We start from the raw sequence: 22219 nt of genomic DNA, 5'->3' as shown, positions 1-22219 counted from the left end.
TCCGCCACTGATAATATCACAATATATTTAACAAAGCAATATGATGATGTCTTGAATCAGTCACCAATGAATTGCCTTAATCTTCTCCGACGAAGTTTTTCATTATAGTGAGGAAAAAAATCCGCTAAGTTTGTTGAGTTTTTCTCTACGACAACCGAAGGGAAGAGGATGTCAATGTTCCGGATTCACCTGATTGCATAATTTTGTACAATTTTGAATTCCGACAGCCTATGAGAGTGTCTAGTCATATTTGGTAAAATTCCAATCATTGGTTTATAGGGATTATATTGCTGCCAGACAACGGATGCTACTTTATGGCAAAGGCAGTAATATTTGAAATTGGGGTAAACAAAACAATGATAATGTTTGAGTCATGTTTATTAGTCCTATACATATACTTCTTTTGACACATCATGAATTTCTAAACTGATATTTGACATGCACAAAGTATTAAATTAATCATCCATATCATTTGCATAATTTTTCCTGGGCTATGACAATTTCTATGAGTTTCCAAATATTAATATTGAGCAAAGTTAATTTTATTACTCTCGTCATTATAAAAAATAAAAGTTGTATCTATATTGAACTACATGTATGTCGTTTGAAAAATAGATTGAAAGAAATATCACATGCATCGATTACTGATATATAATTGGATGAAGCATTTCTTTTGTGAATGTATGGATATATATATTACACTTTAGAATAACAAAATGTAACAATAGCAACATTTACATTTTGTAGAAGTAACATCATTAAATGAGTCATGGTGATTTCAATAAAGGAATTGTTATTTGTACTGCTAGAAGTCTCAGATTCACAACAAAATTGGATGAATAAATGTTCTCTCAAATCACTGAATCATCTCTCAAATCAATGGCTGGTAGTTTCCACAAAAAGGAATCAAACATCAGTTTAGAATCCTCAGCTTATTTTGGTTTTTGTTCCACAAATAGAATGAACAATGAGTCATAAAGTTCTCGGCTGTCATGTAAGAGAGTTGGTCTTTGATGCGCTTCAAGCCAGAGTTGGCTTGTTCATTGACTTGACTGTTGAGTTTGTCATGTTTGATTGATCTGTCCAGACAGTAACCACTACTGCAACCTGGAATAAAAAATTAGTTTCCAACTTAAATCTTAATCAGATGATAACGAATGGCTTTGATGCATTTACATTAAATATACTACTAGGAAGCACCTGTTATTATTAAATGGACAGATAGATTTATGGGAAATTTGTCCATATTGGCTGTGAACATATATCATAAGTGTGCAATGCAACAGTTATACATCTCTTGAAAACAATTTCTAAATTATAGTGCTTAAATGTCAATACTCAGCTATTATATATTCCTAGTTTAAAACCATTTGAAAGAAATTGAAAGTTTTAACATCAAATACTAACTCTTGTGATTATCCCAATGAAGTCGATCCACATAGAACTCTGTATTCTCAAAAAATAATGGATCCCTGTTCAGGCAATAGGCATGTAGTGAACATGCATTGTCATATACAACCACTTTAGGAGCTGCAAGAGTGGAAAAAAATATTAAGAAATGTGTAACTTTGTTACACTCTGTAGCAAAACACAATTTTCGTAACTCTAGGCTTGTTCTTTCTTCATATGAAAGCACTTGAAGTTGACAGACAACCAGGATATATTCTTCCCAAAAATATGCTCAATGGTAGGTATAAGAACAAAATTAATGACGTGTTTATATTTAAAGACTGGTGTATGTTGCAAACCAAGGTATTTGATTAATGTAAATTAAATACAAATATTAGAAGATAATAAAGTTTAAGTACCTGACTGGAATCTTGTCCTGAAGATCGAGAAAGGCACATTAGGTGACTCACAGAAGGGCATCAATTCAAATCCAAGACATACTCCTATTTATTCAAAAGTAAAATTTAAATCATGATCTTAAACATTAATGGTGACTGAAAAGTCAATAATTTCTTTTCAAATTATTCATTAGTAAAACATTATAAAGCTAAAATGTTATTTAAAAAAAAAAGAAACCTTTTCATTTTCATCTATGACAAATTAATAATTTTAAAGGTACAAAAAATCTAACTTCTAAATGCATATACCAGTATGTTATCTACTAAATGATTACAAGTTTGTATTACCATGAGGGCAAAACATTGTGAAAATGCCTGGCAGTAGAGTAGGATGCCCTCTATATTTCTTATCACAGACTGGCTCTTTCCTTTGTCTGTCTGCTGGAAAGCTGCCTCTGTTCCTGACTTTGTCAGGGATGGAAAGAAGCTCATTTCTTGTTCATCTACAACATGATCCTTTCCAGTGCTGGAGAGGTCAGCTGCAAACACAAATGGAGCACAGGCCTTATTCCATAACTCCACCATGAGATTTATGAAGGATGCTGACTCTGTCATCAATATGTATTGATCTTTCAGGAGATCGAAAAGAATGGGACATTCTTGGTGCAGTTTTTGCCATTGGCCAAGTTCTTTTCTCAGGTCAGTTCCTTTCAGTATTTGGATTAAAATGTGCTCAACATCTTTATTTGGCCGAATGTATGCACACACAGGCGACGGTGATGATAAGGATGATAAGAAGTCGCTGACATTACAGTGATTTTCATTGGCGAAATTCAAGAAGTTGTGAAGATGCAAATGAGTTTTTTTTAACAATAAAAAGAGTTCTCCTTTTTCATTGTCAGACAAAACTTTTTGTCCCTTGTGTCCACCAGCAGCATATCGTTTCAGAAGGTTCCGAGATCTTACATCGGGAATACAAATCCTTTCTGAAAAACTATTCAAAACAGAATTCCAAATTAGTAGCTAAATAGTTTCAATCATCCTTGGGAACAATTTAAAAAATAACTACCCAGCTTTGTTAAGATATACAAATAATCAGGTTTGAGATATAGCTTCACCTTTTTGCAATACCTCTTTCTTTTACAATTGAATTAAATGAAGGTATGATACATTTATCAAAATTTCTCTTCAAGGAACTGTTGCGGAGCATACATGCTCGTATGAATTTGTATGAGATGATGGATGTTGAAAAAGATATAGTGCTGTTTGTATGCAGTATTCAGCATTTGTATGAAAAACATACCCAAGAACTGGTGCATGATGTTTTTCGGAAAAAGTCTCTTTTTCCCATTTCCACATTCTTCTTTGGAATGACAGGGAAGTACCGTCACAGATGACAGTGGAGGGGGCCCCATTCCCATCATCATTACAGTGATGGCAACAAAATCCCTGCTGAAAGTCAAGATCCAGTAGCTTGATAAATGCATTCCATGCACATCTCAGCTTATTGTAAGTAAGAATATCCTCAATGTTGTTTCCCCTGTCTAGGTGGTCAGAAACTAAAGCCTGGTAGAAGGTGAACAAGGGACGCCTGCAGTAAAAAAAGAGTACCTGAGGTATGAACATTACTCAATTGATACAGGGAAGGTTCAACATGACAAGGCAGAAATGATTCAATTTCTGTAAATGATAATTTCGATAATTATCTAAAAATTTAGAAAATAAAGATGTTCTTTAAACTTATTAATTATTACTAAAAGTATCAGGGTGATAAAACTGAATTAAAATATGCACCTGCCAAGAAGAAAACTGTGCATGTAAGAACGAAGAATGTCATATCCCACCAAATATGTTCCCATGTTCAGGACACTGTCATCTTGTCCATCGTACACTATGAGGACATAACATGATGTAGTAGTGATTTAAAGGAATTACTTCTATTTCCCCTATTGGGACCCGCCCCTATGGCCCCTCTGGGGTCAGAGCCACCATTTATGCTAAATCTTTTCCCCTTCCCCAAGGATGTTTCTGACCAAATTGGGTTCAAATCCATTCATAACTTTATGACTAGTAGCGATTTAGAGGAATTACCTCTATTTCCCATATTTGGTCCCGCCCCTTTGGCCCCTTTAGGGTCAGAGTCACCATTTATGCAAAATCTGTTCCCCTTTCCCCAAGGATGTTTCTGACCAAATTGGGTTCAAATCCATTCATAACTTTATGACTAGTAGCGATTTAAAGGAATGACCTCTATTTCCCCTATTGGGCCCCGCTGCTTTGGCCCCTCGGGGGTCAGAGTAACCATTTATGCAAAATCTGTTCCCATTCTGCCAAGGATGTTTCTGGCCAAATTTGTTCAAAATCCAATAAGAACTTTTTGACTAGTAGCGATTTGAAGCAAATGTTGACGGACGGACGGACGGACGGACGACGGACGCCGCGCCATGGCATAAGCTCACCGGACCTTCAGTCCAGGTGAGCTAAAAATTGAAAGAAACATTAATGTTCCTTAAATATATACTTATTCACTAAATGTATGATAATATTATCAACTATAAAAATCCCTATCTCATCAGCATGACATTGAACACAAATGTAAATGGTAACGATTTACCTTATGATACTATCATACCATATCCAGATCAACATTATATTAAATATCCTTTCAGGCACATTTTTCCAGTTAACAATCTTTACACATACCTCTACCAATTCCGACATAATTTCGTGTTATCACATCAACTTCAGGAAAAGTGAGCCAGTCCTCTGTGACAGGAGAGTTGTTTAAACAATTTCCACATTCTTTGCATTCCCAACTTGGTGGGGAAAACTGTAATATTCCCTCCTCGCTCTCAGGAATGAAATCTATTGTGTAAATGTAGTAATATTTGCTATCATTTAATCATACTTTGTACAAAAAATAAAGCATTAACCATATTAAGAAGCACATGGGGGAAGTGTCTATTTCTGTGACTATACTGTAAAAGTGGATATTTTCGCACTTTGAAATTTTCGGTTAGTCGGCTTCCAAACTGTTTGCGGTGTGGATATTTTCGTGCTGTCAGTCATGATGAAAATATATTTTCGCGCTGCGATGTTATTGGGTATGTACGTAAAGGTAAGATTTTTTTTAAAGAAACTCCATTGAAAGCCCGCGTCGATCGGCCCAGTAAAAATACCAATACTTTGATCAACAGGTTAATGGGTTGTATGTTTGAGCATTGCAAAGGTCTGTGACAGAAAAAAACAAACAAACAAAAAAAAACATATGTCACAGATTCAGTTTTTTGCATTGAAAAATACACCACGCATGAAACAGCTGAATGCAACTTTAGGGCCCGACAATATTTAGCGATGTATGTAAACGATATTAGTACTCGTGCTATATGGCAAACTAAGATTAAGAAATCATGCGTGCATTGCCAAACACAGTGTTAACTTAGTACTTTGATTATTTAATTGTGACTAGACATCTCTTAATTGTTGCCAATTATGTTATTACAATGTACCTGTAAACCTACTCCCTCACGCTAAGTATAGACAGGCCACGTGAGGTGTCGCCCGCGGTAAAGTTGAAAGGGTTGGCGGTCAGGTCATGCTGAGTGACGTGATAAGCACACATGTCCAGTCAAAACAAACACAGACATCTCAATCAGCGGTGGTTTATTTTGCAGGTATCAAATAAGTTTGGTAGATAATTAAATACGACTGGGCAATTCAAAAGCAGACATATTTATCATGATGTTCTGACCTAATTCTCCAACATATATAACTATTTCTACAGTAGCCCTTTTGTATATAATGAACGGGCCATTCATTGCAATAATGTATCAATAGTTTCTGATTCAAATAAAACAGATTACCGGGATTAATCTGTACAGTTACATTAACGTAGTTACGATAACAATATTATCACGAAATGAAGAATTTAATGATAAATTAATATTGAATTAGATACAATCATTTTACACATTACTTAAATTAGTATAGCCATGCATGCCCTCATGATGTTACACATCACAGACGATAGGACACTTGAACGCCGCCATACGGTAAACCACCAGGAACTTGCGTCTTGGATTTTATGGTATTTAGTTTATTTGGTTGAAATATTCGCGTGTCAATATTTTCACATTTGTCATTATGTTCGCAGGTGGATTATTTCTCGGATATTTAATGGTCGCGAAATAAGCGATTCCACTTTTACAGTATACAAAATTGATTCCTTATATAAGTGCATGTATCAGTATAAACTTGTCTTTATATTACAATTCTTAGTAAGAATCTCTCAACCTTATATCCATGTATAAACTGTATTATCTGATACATCCTATCAAATTTTATCTATAGTTCTTGTTCTAATAAGAATGATTTTCATTGGTTCCTAAACATATGTGTAACTTAATACATTACCGAGAATATTTCTTTTGAAATTTTCAATCATTTAGGAAGTCCTGTTGAAAGGTATCTTTCTGTATGACCAAACATGTCAGTCATTGTTTCCTCCTCCATTTGATCTAAGGTCCCAAGGTTTACCTCATCTGACAGAAGTCCACTGATGCTACACTGGATGTATGTGGCAACATGTTGGCAAGAATTTTTTCTGCATGTAATGCAATTAATGCCATTAGATTTCTTTACCAAAAGTCCACATAATCCATCTGCTCGGAGGCAAACCATTTCAGAAGGAACTTTGAACGCAGAAAATGCAGCCTATGAATATAAATTAAAGAAAATATCATTGGAACATGATATCTATATACAAGTTCTTTTTAATAAGTGATACTTAATGAAGTAAAACTGCATTTAAGTTTTAATTTTGCCTCCATTCGATACATAAAATCAATTTGGTCAAAATCACCCCATTTGTTGACATGTACTTTTCAAAATGAAGATACATGCAAGTTGCTACAACAATTGAACCTAATATCAATATTAAATTGCATTATTATTTCAGGATCTAAAAAGATCCATAAAGTGGATTTATCTCTCATTTAAATGTATATCTACAGCATTCCAAGAGAGACTTCAACCTTTCACAAAGTTTGTCAAACTGGTTTGGAATATTATCAATAACCCAAATTGTATAGAAACAAGAATTACTCGTAATCATATTCTCACATTTCCTATATCTATAATGGACTAGAGAGATACTTTCTGCATCATAGTTTGACTGTGTATGTATGTATACATGAAATGGACATACCACTCTAAGTTTCTTCTCTTGATAAGAGTGATCATCATCAGAACCTTTTTGTTGGAAAAATGAAAATCATTAATCCCACAAATGTAATCGTAATTTCCACTCCTCTACGATACACTTCAATACAAGATCTAACGATACCCCTTAGACGGTCATCTCAACATGACTTTTGAGCTTTAAATATAAGCCAATGAAAACTGGTCAACGACGTCATTAATCAACCAATGGCAAAGAGTATTATATGAGCCTTCACTTGCATCTCCTTAGTATTTGCGGCTAAATTCAGCGTTTGATTTGAAATACATGTACGAAAAATTTCACAAACATAACTGAATTATGTTAATGGCTACCGTAATAAAGATATTGTTAATCCTCTGGACGTTAATTTGAAAGAAGAACAGAAAACTATTAAACAATATCTCGTCAACAGGATGGATTGTATTGCCAACTGGATTTCGAAAATCGTTATCACACACTTTATAATTATACAGTAATCCCTTATCGTACACTTTATAATTATACAGTAATCCCTTTCAAACTAATTTTTTCACGACGCTGTTGCCTTTTCTGTCCATCTCTCGTTCAATGAAGGAAAAACCAAACGGACAGCAAATGTTTCTTAAATTATCTATTCGTTGAGGTATCTTGGTGGTGAGCCGAAGTGTTTGAAGCCATGTTGTTTACCGCTGCTATCGACCATCGGAATACCTCGGGAACGTTGTGTAAGTATTTATACTTCCGAAGAATGAAAGCACACCGAAAATTTCATAGGCGGCGCGTTGATTGTGGCAGAGCTCAAAGGTCATGCTGAGATGAACTCTTATGGGGCATCGTTAGATCTTGTATTGAAGTGTATCGTAGAGTATTTTAGAGGAGCGGAAATAACAAGTCTAATTTTAATTAGATTGTCAAATGTATATACTATAAATCATTGTATCACACAAATAATCAGCATTGTTCCATATGATATCTGAAGTTATTAGTTACATGTAGAAATATACTTAGGAAAATGCAATAGTAAATATCTATGACATAAGTCGTTTAAAAGAAAAAAAATTTGAAATAAGAATGAAATGTGCTGCCATATTTGTTGCATACACATGCAGTTTAATACAGAAAAAAATAACAGCAAAATGTAACATACTGGAAGGATCTGAGTACTGATCAGGAGAGGCTTCAGGCAAATGAATATCATTTGTTGCATCATGTATGTCAAAGACAATATCAGTGACTTCCATATGAATGCAGATTTTCAACCTGCTCTTGAAATCTAGGGAAAAAAAAGAGAAATACAAAACCAAACTTGAAAATCATATGATTTTGCAAAACATGACTTTTTTTGGAAAAAACCATGTATTTTTAAAACAACCAATGGCAAACCTATATTAACATGATAACTAGAGCTGTCACTGATGGGATGACAAGTACATACCCCCCGCTTTTCCATGATTTGTTTGGATACTTTGTGAAGCTGCCTATTTATGGTACTATAACCAAATCAAACATGTTCTTTGTTTAGGTAAGAACTAACTGAATGCATAGCCGAACAAAATTTTGCTCGTTTTTAAAGAAAAAGGGGCAAAACTCTTCTAGAACTGGTAATTCGGCAAATCTTTGCATAGAGCTAACCCTCATAGTGTTCTCTAACTACATACCAAATTTTAGTAAAATCCATTGAAAACAAAACAAATGCATAGTCGGACAAGCTAGTAACCATTTTTTACATAAAGGGGCATAACTCTGTAAAAAGGTTTTTTTTCGGAAGAAGCCGTTACTGGAGACACAACTTCATGCCATCCTTCAACTCTGTATTATGTTTGAGAAAATCCATCAAAAACTAAGTGATCATGAATGCATAGCCGGACAAAATTATGACACATTTTGTATGAAAAAAGGGGCATAACTGTGTTAAAAAGGGCTAAAGTGGCATAATTAGTTTAAAAGGAATACTTGGGTAAAATCACAACACCATATGGCCTTTAAACTATATACCAATTTTGTGAAAACTGAGGAAATGCATAACTGGACAAAATTATAACCATTTTTCAAATAAAGGTAAAAGGGTTTTTTCGGAAGAAGCCATTTACTGGAAACACAACTTCATATCATCCTTCAACTTTGTATAAAGTTTCAAGAAAATCTATCAAAAACTAAGTGAATGCATAGCCGGACAAAATTATGACACATTTTGTATGAAAAAGGGGCATGTTAAAACTCTGTTAAAAAGGGCTAAATCCCAAAATCACTGCAGAGGACACAAGTTCATATGGTCCTCTAACTATATACTAAATTTGAGTGAAATCCATAAAGAAATGCGCGAATGCATAGCCGGACAAATTTTGTGACAGCTGGACGGACGGACGGACGGACGGACGGAGGGACGGACGGACAAGGTGATTCCAGTATACCCCCCTAACTTCGTTGCGGGGGGTATAATTAAGAACAACAGGAACCAGTTACAGTACTTGTGTCCTCACTGACTGTGGGACATACTACCACATAGGCTTATGAGTCAAGTAATCAAGGGCAATTAATAGTGATGAAGCAATAGTTACTTAGAGCTCCTTTCAATGAGTGATATGAATCACTTATGGCACTAAACTCTGTATCTTTATCATCAAACAGTAAATCATGGGAGTCTCTACCTTCATATGTGCAAGTCAGCATCTCTGTAGAAAGGGAGGATAGTTCCTTTGCTTGTGATTCATCACAGCTGCACCATTTTATCCATCCATGTCCATTACAAAATATTGCAGATTTCCTCTCCAAAATGCAATATTTGTTCCAGCTAAAATTAGAAATTATCTTCCAGTTACAGATATTTTATTACTGAGGGATGCTACAAATCACATAATATTACAATAATATAAATATATAAAGGTCTCAATTCTTAACACATTTTTAGATGCAAGCTTGCTATCAAATTTGATATTATTTTTGTTAACTTAAGTATCACAAATGAAACTGTATTTCTAAGTTCTACCCTCAACTAATTATAATTGAGACGTAATATACCTTAATCTTTCCAGTCCTTTCATTATATTCGTTGATGATGAGTACCTTGCCAGCAGCATCACCAATGGCAACAACACCAGATATATTAAGCTGATTAAGGTAAAGGTCAGCCACATTAAGATCAGTTTCATCCAGCTGTGATAGAAATAAAACTGAAGTAAAAATAAGAATATTAACATCTAGTTCAATCTTTTCAAATGTATATCAAAAACTAATAAAATTTGTTGATTTCAGTTTCAACAACAGATGACATGTGAAAACTTTGCACATAGTGTTTCTACTTGATATTTCTTAATAGTGATCATGATGAAATATACAATTAAACATAAAACAATCTGTTTATTCATTTCATAGCTTCAACATGAATGATACAGAATGACATAAACAAAGCAAATTAATCCACTTTTGATATTGATATAATGTATTAACAGAAATTGAATTAAATAAAATCATCAAGTTATATATAAAAATAAATTTATAAATATATAAACCTGCTGTGTTTAAAGCTTTAAATCTGGTAAATTCAAATAAGATAGGAAGAACTGCATAGATTAGGCAAATCATCATGCAGGCGAACAAACAAAACAAAATAACTTAATATGTATCTAAACTATATATGTTGCTACTGCAATTAAAAATGTTTTCAAACTGTTGTAATTATTAGCTAAATGTAGTGTTTATCACCATATGTTGTGTAAGTTGTAACGATACAAGTTTGTCTTGATGTATACATGTATCTATTTATATAAGGTAACCATTTAATGTGTATGTATATGCAATTTTGTTGCTTCATATGTTATTCTTTGTATTGTGTTATGTAGTATATGCTGTACAAAAATGATCAGTTGTCAAGCCAAAAGTAATGAAATGAATTTAATTGAATATATATATATGTAGTGCAAGCATTCACTGGTAATTATCATCAATTGATCTTGTGCAGTTTTTTTCTCGTGATGAGGTGGAAGCTTCCTGCAAAGGAATATTCTCGACTTCTCTGCATTTTTGTTCTGTCACCAATTCTCTTGATCCTGTGATAGGTGTTCCCAGTTTCTTTTTTCTTTGACGATTGGAAAAGTCATAGAAGGGCTCTCCAATCTGTCTTATAGCAATCTTTTGTCGTTTTATTGTGTTTTTCTTATAAGAAATGGTTATTCTAGCTATGTCTTGTTGGCCTTCCGAGCCATCTGCCATGGTTTATTATCTGTCAATTTGAAACAAGTAACATTAGAAGTACATGTATTAAGAGTCACATTCTTAAACTCAGAATCAGCATTTCACTTTTATTTTGTTTAAGTATTTTGTTTGGGTAACAAAATTCCCAGTCTTTTCCCTAACTTGTTGTGTCTCTTCTCTAGTATAAATAACTAACAAGAGCTGTTGTAGAACAGCATAGCTTGTCTTTAAACATACATCCAATTTACACAATGTTCTCCTTTCTATTTTCCTCTCTATTTCTGTATCTCCTATAGCTCTGTTCTTCCTTAATCTCCAATATTCTGTCACTTGTTCTCTATCTGCATTTCTCTGTTGTTCTCTCTAGTTCTTCCTTCTCTCTCTGTTCTTTCTATTCTCCTATTTCTCTTCTCTCCTTTTCGATTTGATTGATTGATGGGGCTTAACGTCCTTGTTCCGGTTATAACCGAGCCTAGGACACTCTCCTTTTCGCACATACATCTCACATACATATAATGATTCTCTGACCCTCAGAGAAGTCACCCCCTAAGGCCACCTACCAATCCACAGGTTGACCTCTGAATCCCCAGTACTGTGCTTCTTTATCATCTTTAAACTTCCTTATTCACAAAACCAATACTGATATTCAAAATCTATAATCTAGCATCTCTAGATGACACACTCTAGTTTATAACCATATTAATTACATTTTACTTGAAACATTTCATATTAATTCAATAAAGACTTTAAGTACTTTTAGATACCTCAAATGACATATAAATCAATACAGTGCCCAAACTACTGCATTGTTTAAAATAATAAAAACAGTTCCATAAACTGCATAACTTACACTATCAAATGATACCAACAGTATTGTCTAAATGATTTTTATCAATTAGAAATGATAACTTTTATTCAGAAAACAAAAACAACTATTTACACAGGTAAAGTGTCAAGCCTATCTCTGTCCCTGTGGGGTGTCATGATCACCCATGCATCTGACCATCATGAGGCTGGGCCAGTATGACACTTACCTACCCAACCCATATCGCAATTAAGAGCACTTACATAATCTACCTGGCTAACAGGATTTACACTACTATAGATGGATAAGATTTATATAGTGTACTTGACGGAAGTAATTTGTGATACTCATGTAGATGAAAAATCTCTAAAATGCATAAAATTTCAAAGTCCAAAGTGTGTCATAAAGTAAGAGTTTTTTCCCCAAAAAAATCAGATAGTTTGACTCTGAGAATGAATAGCCTAACCGCAAAGGGAGCCTAAAGTCAAATATCGGTACCCTAGTCCAATTATAAAGTGATGTGTTATATGCCTTTCAACACTTTCACCCAAAACTGACTAACTTTTTCTCCTCGTTCCATGCTAGCAATCATATGCATGCAATTGTATTACAGAATATTACATACATAAGCTATATCTGCCATGTACAGATTCAACACTAAAAAGATAAAACCATTTCAAGGACATGCATACAAACCTCTATATCTAGTGGATATATGATCAAATACCTTTTCTCCTGATGTTAAGATCCAACAAATAAATCCATGTACACAAAAAATTGTCCATGTACATCAAACAACACAAATTTGTGTTCCCATGACATGTGTCAAAAACAAATGATGAGACCATGGACATACAAACAACACAGACTCGTGGTCTCATATGTCAAAAACAAATGATGAGACCATGGACATACAAACAACACAGACTCATGGTCTCATATGTCAAAAACAACAGATGAGACCATCGAAATACAAACAACACAGACTCGTGGTCTCATATGTCAAAAACAACAGATGAGACCATGGAAATACAAACAACACAGACTCGTGGTCTCATGTGTCAAAAACAACAGATGAGACCATGAACAAACAAACAACACACACTCTAGGTCCCATGTGTCAAAAACAACAGATGAGACCATGGAAATACAAACAACACAGACTTGTGGTCTCATATGTGTCAAAAAAACACAGATGAGACCATGGACATACAAACAACACAGACTCGTGGTCTCATATGTCAAAAAAACACAGATGAGACCATGGAAATACAAACAACACAGACTCGTGGTCTCATATGTCAAAAAAACACAGATGAGACAATGGACATACACACAACACAGACTCGTGGTCTCATATGTCAAAAACAACAGATGAGACCATGTAGATACAAACAACACAGACTCGTGGTCTCATATGTCAAAAACAACAGATGAGACCATGGACATACAAACAAACAACACAGACTCGTGGTCTCATGTGTCAAAAACAACAGATGAGACCATGGACAAACAAACAACACAGACTTGTGGTCTCATGTGTCAAAAACAACAGATGAGACCATGGAAATACAAACAACACAGACTCGTGGTCTCATATGTGAAAAAAACACAGATGAGACCATGAAAATAAAACAACACAGACTTGTGGTCTCATATGTCAAAAACAACAGATGAGACCATGGACATACAAACAACACAGACTCATGGTCTCATATGTCAAAAAAACACAGATGAGACCATGGACATACAAACAACACAGACTCGTGGTCTCATGTGTCAAAAACAACAGATGAGACCATGGAAATACAAACAACACAGACTCGTGGTCTCATGTGTCAAAAACAACAGATCAGACCATGGACATACAAACAACACAGACTTGTGGTCTCATGTGTCAAAACAAGAGGCCCATGGGGCCTGTATCGCTCACCTGGTTGGATTAGACCAAATGTCAAAATAATGTTCATATTCAATTTGTTTTATTTGTAAAACTCTAACAATGCTATATATGGTTATAGTGTGGGAATCCGAACTGCTTTAAAGATTAATGAAGTCCAGACTCTCTAAGGTCTGAAAGACTTCAAGAATTGTTTAAAGAACATGCATTCATCACTTTATCACTAGTAGCGATTTAAAGGAATTACCTCTATTTCACCTATTGGGCCCAGCCCCTTTGACCCTTCGGCGTCAGAGTCACCATTTATGCAAAATCTGTTCCCCTGTTTCTGACCAAATTGGGTTCAAATCCATTCATAACTTGATGACTAGTAGCGATTCAAAGGAATTACCTCTATTTCCCCCACTGGGCCCCGCCCTTTTGGCCCCTTTAGGGTCAGAGTCACTGTTTATGCAAAATCTGTTCCCCTTCTCCCCAAGGATGTTTCGGACCAAATTGGGTTCAAATCCATTCATAACTTTATGACTAGTAGCAATTTAAAGGAATTACCTCTATTTCCCTTATTGGGCCCCACCCATTTGGCCCCTTTAGGGTCAGAGTCACCATTTATGCAAAATCTGTTCCCCTTTCTCCAAGGATGTTTCTGACCAAATTGGGGTCAAATCCATTCATAACTTTATGACTAGTAGCGATTCAAAGGAATTACCTCTACTTCCCCCACTGGGCCCCCCCTTTTGGCCCCTTTAGGGTCAGAGTCACCGTTTATGCAAAATCTGTTCCCCTTCCCCCAAGGATGTTTCTGATCAAATTGGGTTCAAATCCATTCATAACTTTATGACTAGTAGCAATTTAAAGGAATTACCTCTATTTCCCCAATTGGGCCCCACCCCTTTGGCCCCTCCGAGGTCAGAGCCACCATTTATGCAAAATCTGTTCCCCTTCCCCCAAGGATGTTTCTGACCAAATTGGGTTCAAATCCATTCATAACTTGATGACTAGTAGCGATTCAAAGGAATTACCTCTATTTCCCCCACTGGGCCCCGCCCTTTTGGCCCCTTTAGGGTCAGAGTCACCATTTATGCACAATCTGTTCCCCTTCCCCCAAGGATGTTTCTGACCAAATTTGGTTCAAATCCATTCATAACTTTATGACTAGTAGCGATTCAAAGGAATTACCTCTATTTCCCCCACTGGGCCCCGTCCTTTTGGCCCCTTTAGGGTCAGAGTCACCATTTATGCAAAATCTGTTCCCCTTCCCCCAAGGATGTTTCGGACCATATTGGGTTCAAATCCATTCATAACTTAATAACTAGTAGCGATTTAAAGGAATTACCTCTATTTCCCCTGTTGGGCCCCGCCCCATTAGCCCCTTTGGGGTCAGAGCCACCATTTATGCAAAATCTGTTCCCCTTCCCCAAAAGATATCTCTGACCAAATTGGGTTCAAATCCATTCATAACTTTATGACAAGTAGCGATTTAAAGGAATTACCTCTATTTCCCCCACTGGGCCCCGCCCTTTTGGCCCCTCAGGGGTCAGAGTCACCATTTATGCAAAATCTGTTCCCCTTCCCCCAAGGATGTTTCTAACCAAATTGGGTTCAAATCCATTCATAACTTTATGACTAGTAGTGATTTAAAGGAATTACCTCTATTTCCCCTATTGGGCCCGCCCCTTTGGCCCCTCAGGGGTCAGAGTCACTGTTTATGCAAAATCTGTTCCCATTCTGCCAAGGATGGTTCTAGCCAAATTGGGTTAAATCCATTCATAACTTTATGACTAGTAGCGATTTAGAGGAATTACCTCTATTTCCCATATTTGGCCCCGCCCCTTTGGCCCCTGTAGGGTCAGAGTCACCATTTATGCAAAATCTGTTCCCATTCTGCCAAGGATGTTTCTGGCCAAATTTGGTCAAAATCCAATAAGAACTTTTTGACTAGTAGCGATTTGAAGCAAATGTTGACGGACGGACGATGGACGATGGACGACGGACGGACGGACGACGGACGCTGCGCCATGGCATAAGCTCACCGGACCTTCGGTCCCGGTGAGCTAAAAACACAGATGAGACCATGGACATACACACAACACAGACTCGTGGTCTCATGTGTCAAAAAAACACAGATGAGACCATGGACATACACACAACACAGACTCGTGGTCTCATATGTTTTTGGTCTCATATGTCAAAAATAACAGATTAGACCATGGACATACAAACAACACAGACTCGTGCTCTCATGTGTCAAAAACAACAGATGAGACCATGGACATACAAACAACACAGACTTGTGGTCTCATGTGTCAAAAACAACAGATCAGACCATGGACATACAAACAACACAGACTTGTGGTCTCATGTGTCAAAAACAACAGATGAGACCACGGCAATACAAACAACACAGACTCGTGGTATCATGTGTCAAAAACAACAGATGAGACAATGGACATACAAACAACACAGACTTGTGGTCTCATGTGTCAAAAAAACACAGATGAGACCATGGACATACACACAACACAGACTCGTGGTCTCATGTGTCAAAAAAACACAGATGAGACCATGGACATACACACAACACAGACTCGTGGTCTCATATGTTTTTGGTCTCATATGTCAAAAATAACAGATTAGACCATGGACATACAAACAACACAGACTCGTGCTCTCATGTGTCAAAAACAACAGATGAGACCATGGACATACAAACAACACAGACTTGTGGTCTCATGTGTCAAAAACAACAGATCAGACCATGGACATACAAACAACACAGATTTGTGGTCTCATGTGTCAAAAACAACAGATGAGACCACGGAAATACAAACAACACAGACTCGTGGTATCATGTGTCAAAAACAACAGATGAGACAATGGACATACAAACAACACAGACTTGTGGTCTCATGTGTCAAAAAAACACAGATGAGACCATGGACATACACACAACACAGACTCGTGGTCTCATGTGTCAAAAAAACACAGATGAGACCATGGACATACACACAACACAGACTCGTGGTCTCATATGTTTTTGGTCTCATATGTCAAAAATAACAGATTAGACCATGGACATACAAACAACACAGACTCGTGCTCTCATGTGTCAAAAACAACAGATGAGACCATGGACATACAAACAACACAGACTTGTGGTCTCATGTGTCAAAAACACAGATGAGACCATGGACATACACACAACACAGACTCGTGGTCTCATGTGTCAAAAACAACAGATGAGACCACGGAAATACAACAACACAGACTCGTGGTATCATGTCAAAAACAACAGATGAGACAATGGACATACAAACAACACAGACTTGTGGTCTCATGTGTCAAAAAAACACAGATGAGACCATGGACATACACACAACACAGACTCGTGGTCTCATGTGTCAAAAAAACACAGATGAGACCATGGACATACACACAACACAGACTCGTGGTCTCATGTGTCAAAAACAACAGATGAGACCATGGAAATACAAACAACACAGACTCGTGGTCTCATGTGTCAAAAACAACAGATGAGACCACGGAAATACAAACAACACAAACTCGTGGTCTCATATGTCAAAAAAACACAGATGAGACCATGGACATACAAACAAACAACACAGACTTGTGGTACCTTGTGTCAAAAACAACAGATGAGACCATGGAAATACAAACAACACAGACTCGTGGTCTCATATGTCAAAAACAACAGATGAGACCATGGACATACACACAACACAGACTCGTGGTCTCATGTGTCAAAAACAACAGATAAGACCATGAACATACAAACAACACAGACTCATGGTCTCATATGTCAAAAAAACACAGATGAGACCATGGAAATACAAACAACACAGACTTGTGGTCTCATATGTCAAAAACAACAGATGGAAATACAAACAACACAGACTCGTGGTCTCATATGTCAAAAAAACACAGATGAGACCATGGACATACAAACAACACAGACTCGTGGTCTCATGTGTCAAAAACAACAGATGAGACCATGGACATACACACAACACAGACTCGTGGTCTCATGTGTCAAAAACAACAGATGAGACCATGGACATACACACAACACAGACTCGTGGTCTCATGTGTCAAAAACAACAGATGAGACCATGGAAATACAAACAACACAGACTTGTGGTCTCATGTGTCAAAAACAACAGATGAGACCATGGACAAACAAACAAAACAGACTCGTGGTCTCATGTGTCAAAAAAACACAGATGAGACCATGAACAAACAAACAACACAGACTCGTGGCCCCATGTGTCAAAAACAACAGATGAGACCATGTAGATACAAACAACACAGACTTGTGGTCTCATATGTCAAAAACAACAGATGAGACCATGGACATACAAACAACACAGACTCGTGCTCTCATGTGTCAAAAACAACAGATGAGACCATGGACATACAAACAACACAGACTTGTGGTCTCATGTGTCAAAAACAACAGATCAGACCATGGACATACAAACAACACAGACTTGTGGTCTCATGTGTCAAAAACAACAGATGAGACCACGGAAATACAAACAACACAGACTCGTGGTATCATGTGTCAAAAACAACAGATGAGACAATGGACATACAAACAACACAGACTTGTGGTCTCATGTGTCAAAAAAACACAGATGAGACCATGGACATACACACAACACAGACTCGTGGTCTCATGTGTCAAAAACAACAGATGAGACCATGGACATACACACAACACAGACTCGTGGTCTCATGTGTCAAAAACAACAGATGAGACCATGGAAATACAAACAACACAGACTTGTGGTCTCATGTGTCAAAAACAACAGATGAGACCATGGACAAACAAACAAAACAGACTCGTGGTCTCATGTGTCAAAAAAACACAGATGAGACCATGAACAAACAAACAACACAGACTCGTGGCCCCATGTGTCAAAAACAACAGATGAGACCATGTAGATACAAACAACACAGACTTGTGGTCTCATATGTCAAAAACAACAGATGAGACCATGGACATACAAACAACACAGACTCGTGCTCTCATGTGTCAAAAACAACAGATGAGACCATGGACATACAAACAACACAGACTTGTGGTCTCATGTGTCAAAAACAACAGATCAGACCATGGACATACAAACAACACAGACTTGTGGTCTCATGTGTCAAAAACAACAGATGAGACCACGGAAATACAAACAACACAGACTCGTGGTATCATGTGTCAAAAACAACAGATGAGACAATGGACATACAAACAACACAGACTTGTGGTCTCATGTGTCAAAAAAAATACAGATGAGACCATGGACATACACACAACACAGACTCGTGGTCTCATGTGTCAAAAAAACACAGATGAGACCATGGACATACACACAACACAGACTCGTGGTCTCAGGTGTCAAAAACAACAGATGAGACCATGGAAATACAAACAACACAGACTCGTGGTCTCATGTGTCAAAAACAACAGATGAGACCACGGAAATACAAACAACACAAACTCGTGGTCTCATATGTCAAAAAAACACAGATGAGACCATGGACATACAAACAAACAACACAGACTTGTGGTACCTTGTGTCAAAAACAACAGATGAGACCATGGAAATACAAACAACACAGACTTGTGGTCTCATGTGTCAAAAACAACAGATGAGACCACGGAAATACAAACAACACAGACTCGTGGTATCATGTGTCAAAAACAACAGATGAGACAATGGACATACAAACAACACAGACTCGTGGTCTCATATGTCAAAAACAACAGATGAGACCATGGACATACACACAACACAGACTCGTGGTCTCATGTGTCAAAAACAACAGATAAGACCATGAACATACAAACAACACAGACTCATGGTCTCATATGTCAAAAAAACACAGATGAGACCATGGAAATACAAACAACACAGACTTGTGGTCTCATATGTCAAAAACAACAGATGGAAATACAAACAACACAGACTCGTGGTCTCATATGTCAAAAAAACACAGATGAGACCATGGACATACAAACAACACAGACTCGTGGTCTCATGTGTCAAAAACAACAGATGAGACCATGGAAATACAAACAACACAGACTCGTGGTCTCATATGTCAAAAAAACACAGATGAGACCATGGAAATACAAACAACACAGACTCGTGGTCTCATATGTCAAAAAAACACAGATGAGACCATGGACATACAAACAACACAGACTCGTGGTATCATGTGTCAAAAACAACAGATGAGACAATGGACATACACACAACACAGACTCGTGGTCTCATGTGTCAAAAACAACAGATGAGACCATGGACATACACACAACACAGACTCGTGGTCTCATGTGTCAAAAACAACAGATGAGACCATGGAAATACAAACAACACAGACTTGTGGTCTCATGTGTCAAAAACAACAGATGAGACCATGGACAAACAAACAAAACAGACTCGTGGTCTCATGTGTCAAAAAAACACAGATGAGACCATGAACAAACAAACAACACAGACTCGTGGTCCCATGTGTCAAAAACAACAGATGAGACCATGTAGATACAAACAACACAGACTTGTGGTCTCATATGTCAAAAACAACAGATGAGACCATGGACATACAAACACAGACTCGTGGTCTCATGTGTCAAAAACAATAGATGAGACCATGGACATACAAACAACACAGACTCATGGTCTCATTGTCAAAAACAACAGATGGGACCATGGAAATACAAACAACACAGACTCGTGGTCTCATATGTCAAAAAAACACAGATGAGACCATGTAGATACAAACAACACAGACGCGTGGTCTCCTGTGTCAAAAACAACAGATGAAGCCATGGACATGCAAACAACACAGACTCGTGGTCTCATATGTCAAAAAACAGAGATGAGACCATGTACAAACAAACAACACAGACTCGTGGTCCCATGTGCAAAAAACAACAGAGGAGACAGGTACAATAGGCATACATATAAAAAAAAATACAGATGATATACACACAGCACAGACTCGTGGTCTTATACACTGTTATATACAGCTGATATATATATTATACCTTTAGACCTGAAGAGCTTGCTCTCAAAGCATGTGGAAGCGCTTGTGATTTTCTGGTTTGTGTTTTTTCATTATTATTTCTATATAATATATATATATATAAGACCACTCTTTTACTGTATAAATATATAAATATGGATTATTTGAACCGGACACCTGAGATGTACTGTTGTTGTTTTTGAAGAAACTCTTACCTTCTAAACATGGCACATATATACGTTCCTGTTGTGATAGGCGCGTTGTCATTTCTTCCTCTGTTCTTTCCATGGTTTCGTTTTGTAAGTTGTTGGAGCACGTAAATCACGATTTGATAGTGAATAAATTTATCAGCGTACTATGCCATTACACGGATATTGCAAATCTAATGTAATTGTATTGATGTAAATCAAACCGTGTACCGAAAATCCGGAATCGAGCCTCTCTTTCGCGGTAAGAGACCATGGTCGGATAGACGTTTTTGACCACTATCTTATACCTCGACATTGCCTACGTCAGACGTCCGGCACATATGAAGATGCTGATTCGACATGTTTCTAAATAATCCTGGCATGATCTTTCCAGTATGCGGCTTTTATAGGATGTGTTTGCTGTTTGATTTATTAACTATATACAATACAGTTCCAGTCTGACAACTTGAATTTTACTTGTTCGGATCCCCATACAAATATTTGAACTCTCCATACAGATGTTGAACTCTCCATACAGATGTTGAACTCTCCATACAGAAATTCAGAACTGTTAAGTAATTTACTATCAGCGACTTTATTAACAACATGTGAAGACTGTTTAAACTTTGATACAACTAATTATCAATATAATGATATATACCTTTTATCGAGCCCTTGATTTATTGTTATTGATTATTATTGCTCTTTTGCCATTTCTCGATTATATTGCACAACATCATTGTTTTCCGAATGCTAGTGAATGTTTTTCTTAGATATATATTATATCAGAAATATACTAATGATTAAGAGCGAAATCTCTGCTGATATTACTGTTGATTACATGTCATATTCGGTTTACATTTTCAAGGATGAGCATATATAATTCATAAATCATACCAACTTTATACTGTTGATGAATGGCTAAGGGTAATATTATATTTTAGTACATTATGATGGTTTTGGAACTGTTGTGATGTTACGCTTGTAGTATTTTATGATAATTGATAAATGTAGAATATTATGGTATGATATTGTGATTTTTTATTGAAGAACCATAAGGCCATGCTGAGGTATTTTTCAGCACGTATATAAAGCTACGATAAG

At 36.6% G+C, this 22219-nt stretch overlaps 1 protein-coding gene and 1 long non-coding RNA gene across 7 annotated transcripts; both read right to left on the bottom strand.

Moving 5' to 3' along the window:
• Positions 1-360: 360 nt before the first annotated feature.
• On the bottom strand, positions 361-9777 carry LOC117327131. Of its 6 annotated transcripts, XR_004532576.1 has the most exons (10): positions 9636-9777; positions 8135-8260; positions 6994-7037; positions 6201-6500; positions 4491-4652; positions 3091-3378; positions 2136-2781; positions 1809-1892; positions 1408-1530; positions 361-1107 (listed from the first exon to the last, which is right to left on the bottom strand). XR_004532576.1 is itself a non-coding variant. In XM_033883978.1 (6 exons), exons 1-4 carry the CDS (start codon positions 3644-3646, stop codon positions 1869-1871), a joined length of 1023 nt encoding a protein of 340 aa, XP_033739869.1. In that variant the 5' UTR covers positions 3647-3703; the 3' UTR covers positions 361-1107; positions 1408-1530; positions 1809-1868. The 6 variants fall into 6 exon arrangements, 2 of the variants coding, with proteins under 2 accessions (XP_033739869.1, XP_033739870.1); XR_004532577.1 differs by lacking the exon at positions 6994-7037; XR_004532578.1 differs by lacking the exon at positions 8135-8260.
• A 1322-nt stretch (positions 9778-11099) lies between these two features.
• LOC117327130 lies at positions 11100-22006 on the bottom strand. Its single transcript, XR_004532575.1, has 2 exons — positions 21143-22006; positions 11100-11206 (listed from the first exon to the last, which is right to left on the bottom strand). It is a non-coding gene; the product is annotated as an uncharacterized LOC117327130 (long non-coding RNA).
• Positions 22007-22219: the final 213 nt, after the last annotated feature.

This window comes from Pecten maximus, chromosome 5 (assembly GCF_902652985.1).
Source record: "Pecten maximus chromosome 5, xPecMax1.1, whole genome shotgun sequence".
Classification (NCBI taxonomy): Eukaryota; Metazoa; Mollusca; class Bivalvia; order Pectinida; family Pectinidae; genus Pecten; species Pecten maximus.
This window is presented reverse-complemented; position numbering and strand designations above follow the sequence as displayed.

What these genes read in the sequence shown, in the direction of transcription:
- LOC117327131 (XM_033883978.1), bottom strand. Translation starts at nt 3,646, where the DNA reads ATGGGAACATATTTGGTGGGATATGACATTCTTCGTTCTTACATGCAC. An exon ending in CACAGTTTTCTTCTTGGCAG is followed by an intron (nt 3,379 to 3,581) that starts GTGCATATTTTA and finishes TTTTTACTGCAG; the next exon opens with GCGTCCCTTGTTCACCTTCT. An exon ending in CACAATGTTTTGCCCTCATG is followed by an intron (nt 1,893 to 2,135) that starts GTAATACAAACT and finishes TTGAATAAATAG; the next exon opens with GAGTATGTCTTGGATTTGAA.